This window comes from Chaetura pelagica, unplaced genomic scaffold (assembly GCF_000747805.2).
Source record: "Chaetura pelagica isolate M959 unplaced genomic scaffold, ChaPel_1.0 scaffold104, whole genome shotgun sequence".
NCBI lineage: Eukaryota > Metazoa > Chordata > Aves > Apodiformes > Apodidae > Chaetura > Chaetura pelagica.
Genome location: NW_009953786.1, coordinates 10,490,965 through 10,495,727, shown reverse-complemented (window position 1 = coordinate 10,495,727; position 4,763 = coordinate 10,490,965). Strand labels below are relative to the sequence as shown.

General features: G+C 41.0%; 1 protein-coding gene across 1 annotated transcript in view; it reads left to right on the top strand.

Moving 5' to 3' along the window:
* Positions 1-4,763, top strand: part of JARID2 (jumonji, AT rich interactive domain 2) — a 226,055-nt gene extending 221,292 nt beyond the window's left edge. Inside the window, 3 exon segments of the mRNA XM_010000948.1 lie at positions 5-123; positions 1,697-1,804; positions 3,708-4,763. Of these exon segments, the coding sequence (XP_009999250.1) occupies positions 5-123; positions 1,697-1,804; positions 3,708-3,884 (404 nt within the window). The 3' untranslated portion in view covers positions 3,885-4,763.

Genomic DNA, 4,763 nt, shown 5'->3' with positions numbered 1-4,763 from the left:
CCCCCCAGCCACGACAGCAGCAGCACCGGGGTGGATGGAAAGAAAAAGCCTCGAAAGTGGTTGCAGTTAGAAACGTCAGAGAGGAGATGTCAGATTTGTCAGCACCTGTGCTATCTTTCCATGGTGAGTGAAACCCTTTGCCACATCTGGGATACTGTCCCCCTTGTTCTAATGTGCTGTAATGGGCTCTAAGCACTCGAGACACAGCACATGACTGGAGAGTCATCTCATGCACACCATGCGGGACGCAGAGATGTGGATTTAGTTTGTGTCAGGACATTTATTGCCTTGGCCAGTGGTGACAGAAGTCAAGCTAGAGTCAGCTACCTTCCACCCCCTGTAAGGAAGGGATAGACTAGTCACTCCTCTACTCTCAGAAGCCCACAAGCACGGTTGCCTTTCACTAGGAGGGGGAACACAGATACCTGCATGTTGCTGGTAGCAGTTGATCATGGCAGAACAGCTCTTGGGATGAGTGAGCAACTGGAATACATACATGCCCCGAGTCTCAGACATGCCCTTGCAGCCTGTGCTGCCACTGTTCCCTGCAAGCCAAAGTGCAGGGTAGTTGTGTCCTGGCAAGCTATCCTGCTGTTTGCCAACCTGCCTGTTCAAAAACAGAAGTCAGACCTGTAACTTTCTCTCTTTTTACAAGTAATTGCCTACTGGCTTTTGAAGGTGTGCTAACCACTGTGGTGACATTTTCAGGTTTTTAGCTGTATGCAGAACACCTAGAAAAACAGCAATGTCATTAAAGATAACAAAAGCTCCTCTCACAATAATTATATACCATTATATACCACTTAATTCCAATATCAGACATTTAAATAGACATAAAACAGTGTCTGTGACTCCACATTCAGTCTTTTTTCTATCACCTTTCAGGTATTTTTTGGGTCACAAATCTTAGGTTTCTGATGGAAATACAAGGTAAAAACAAGCTGTAGGTGTTTCCCTCATACCCTAGAATATTCTGAGCATATACAGATGTTCAGACCACTGAGCAGCTAAGATGCGGTTAATCAGAACTACTTTTAAGTAACTTTAAAGTGGGTTTGTTTTAAAAGCAGCCAACCAAAAAAACCTCTTAATTCTGGTCCGTCTTCTCTGGAGTCAGTCTAATTGATGGAAGGAAATTTTTTTTTTTTTTTTTCCTTGCCATTCTTAGCAGTAATAAGGGACAAAAAGTCAACTTAGTTGTCAAATTCCAAGTGGAATGCATAGGCTTGGCAGGCAGCCAGCTGAGCAAATGTGACCTCTGCTGAATGAGACAGTAGCTGAAGAATCCTGTGGCTAAGCTTCTGATTTCATCCTTATTCAGGACAGTATTTAAAGGAATGGGAAACAGCTGCTGTCACTAAATCTTTAGGCTACATATTAAGATACCAGTAAAACTTTATGCATGGATCATTATTTGGATTTGGCCTTCATTGCTATTGGTGGGGTTTCTTTTTTTATTACATTGTATGTATTTGCCAACATTAGCACTTAAAAAGGGATACATGCTTTCTTCTTACACATCCTGAACCATTTCAGGATGTGTAATGCTTGTTGTTCATGCTTCCTCCCACTAACTTGAGGTAAGATACAGCTTTAATAATTCACACATTGCAGCGGGAAATACTGTGTGTGGGACATGGCTACAATTTGGACCTCACTGGAATTCTCTTCCCCCCCCACCTCTGAATTTTTACAGGTCGTACAGGAGAATGAAAATGTTGTCTTCTGCCTGGAGTGTGCCCTGCGGCATGTGGAGAAACAGAAGTCTTGTCGGGGACTGAAAATGATGTACCGTTACGATGAGGTCTGTACCATGTAGCCTTGTGATGCTGGTGAGCTTTCATGCTGAAAACTTGGGACCAAACTTGGCTCTGCCTTCGTCCTACCAAGACCTCAGGAGACTATGCTCTACTGTTCGGGTGGTTGGTTTGTTTTTTAGCATGGGAAGAAAATGCTTTATTATGAATTAACTAAAAAAAACCAGGGGTAAACATGATTACCAAGATGAAACCTGGAGTATATTAACGCACGTTACAGAACAGAGAAACCATGAATGCTTTGGGATGCTGCAGAAAGTTCATGCTGAACTCCAGCATAGAAGTCCAGCCTGAACCTCCTTTAAGGCAAACTGGCAATTTGTAGAGAGGTCCAGTAACAGTCAAGTGGCCCAGTGTGACAATGAATAATCACAGACCTTAAGCTGGTGATTTCAGACTGTGCCCAGGCGCTGGGCTAGTGTGACACTGCAGTCCAGTTCAGTGATGCCTCTTCACCTGCCTGGTTACCCCATTTGTGGGCAGCCCTTCTGTGTGGGGAAAGGTGGGCAACAGAGAGTGGGAAGCACTTTACTGTTAGCTCGAACGCTGGATAAGGAAGCAGGGGGAGAAGTTACAAAATCAGCTCTTGGAGCTCAGTGCTGGTACAAGCAGCTTTTTGCCACAGGCTTCTCGGCAATTTCTGATGTATGCACAGGGATATGGGGGAAAAGCCCCCAAAAGGTCAGATCATGCCCTTGGCAGCTTTCTTCATTCGCAGTTGTAGACTCAGCTCTGGTCTCAGGTGCTGTAGATAGAAACAAGTACAGCCTAAGACCAGGCAACAGTGAAACTGCCCTTGTCATGGGATAAACACTGAGGAGTTTTGGGAAGTTACTCAGAAATTTTAACATTTCTCTTATTCTTGAGATTATTCAGTCCCTTACTTCCTCTGTTTTCACAGATCCGTTCAACCTGTGGAGGTTTTTCAAAGCCAACCCTTCCGGGAGGGTCACAAAAAATAATTAATTTTGCTAGGTTTTATATTTACAGAGTAGGTATTTTAGGCTGAGTTGGGAAAGGCAAAAAAAAGGAGACTTAAATACTGGATGATTTTTTTTTTTTCTTTCAAATTTAAGAAACTATCACAAAGTTTCTACATTTCTGAAAGATCCTAACTGCATGTTTGGTTATTATCACAGATGTTTTTTTAAGGGCTGTGAATGGGGAGAGAGGTAACCTGGACGTTAAATGCCACTTGTTAACTGTAAGGTCACCTGAATTAAGAGGCTGTTTCAATTTTGCACAGATCACTTCTAAATGTTCTTACTAGGCAGGCACAGCCAGTTCAGAAAAATCTTCCCCCACTTCCCCGAAACTTCCCCAACACCATGAATATACTGGAATTAGGAGTGGCATTGTAGCCATGACACTGATTTGCAGGTTGAGGACTCCTGTCTCCTGCTCATCATAGTGCATTAAATGAAAGCAGCATCCCAGAGCCAGTGACGACACTGTCACAAGGAAAAAGTGGAATCATCTTAAATTTGAAAGACATACTTAGTAAACAGTAAATTATAAGCAATGTTACTGTGGATTTGAATTTATGGCATTTGTGCAGTAGCAGGTTTTAAATGGCATCTGAAGAACATTTCTGACCCTACTGCAGTAACCTTGTGGCTGAGCTTCTTTATTCTTCAAATTTGAAAGGGGGGGAGGAGGGAAGCAAGGGCTTCTTTGTTTTGACTTCTACACAGTACTTTTTACTAAACTTCTGCTTGTGAATAATTAGTATCTGAGCCAAGCTTCTGCATGGTTTGCAAACATGTACATTTCCCCACCCCCAGTTAGGTGCTTTCAGTCAAAACCAGCAGCATTAGATCTGTCCATCAGAAGTGACTGGAGAAAGAGCAGGTGCTAATCTGTGTTTTGTTTTTCTCGCTTCCTGAACAGGAACAAATAATCAGTCTAGTCAATCAAATCTGTGGAAAAGTATCTGGTAAAAACGGCAGCATTGAGAACTGTATCAGCAAGCCTACACCAAAAAGAGGACCTCGTAAGAGAGCGACAGTTGACGTGCCATCATCTAGGCTTTCATCCTCCAGTTCATCCAAAAGTGCTTCAAGTTAATCCTGAAGATGCCAACACTCTCATTTTGTCAATTTATATATATTTTTTGTAATTATTATACCATAGTTTGGAGTACTTGCTGTAGAATACAAGCTGTCTTTGCACTAGCTCTAAAGAAGATTTTCTTCTGGTTTTAGAGAACTAATTTTGTTTTAGCATTAAACTGTTGAAATTTTTTTTTTTTTGTACTTAAGAATTAGATAGAGATAGGAGTCTGATTTTTTTAAACTGCCGTATGTTCGCTGTTTGAACCCGGCGAGGGGCTGATAAAACATTAATTTGTATTGTCCCTATGGCTGAGAAAAAGAAAAAGCCTTTTTTGGTAACTGTGAAAAAAGAAAAACAAAACAGAAAAGGCTTTTAACCCATTTTTTTTTAATAGGTTCAAGTTGGATGTGTTTTATAATTTGTTCTCCAGTCACGTGAGCAGATTTTTCTAGAGAGAAAGGGATAGGAGACAAAAAACTTGAAAGAAATTGCTTTACTTTGGCTGTCTTTTATTCTGTCACAGCAAGATGAGTTTTGTAATTTTTTAAATTGGAGAATACACACTTTCTTTGGGAGGTTATGGCAGCTGAAGATGGACTTTGTTTCCTAACTGTAGGCAAAAGGAGGAGATTTGGAGTATGTTCTCTTTTACCAGCACATCACTATGCATCTGTTTTGAGGGGGAAAAAAAATAATAAAAAAGACAACTTTAAAGAAAAAAAAAAACACAAAAAAAATAAAAAAAAAAAAGGAGGAAAAAAGACTGCCTGCCTTGAGGAGTCATGTGAGGGGAAAACTGTGCCTGATTTCATTAGGAAATCCATTCTGTTATTTTTTGGTGCTGTTGGCTACTTTATCAAAAAACCCTTCAATAGCATCCTTTAAAACAAA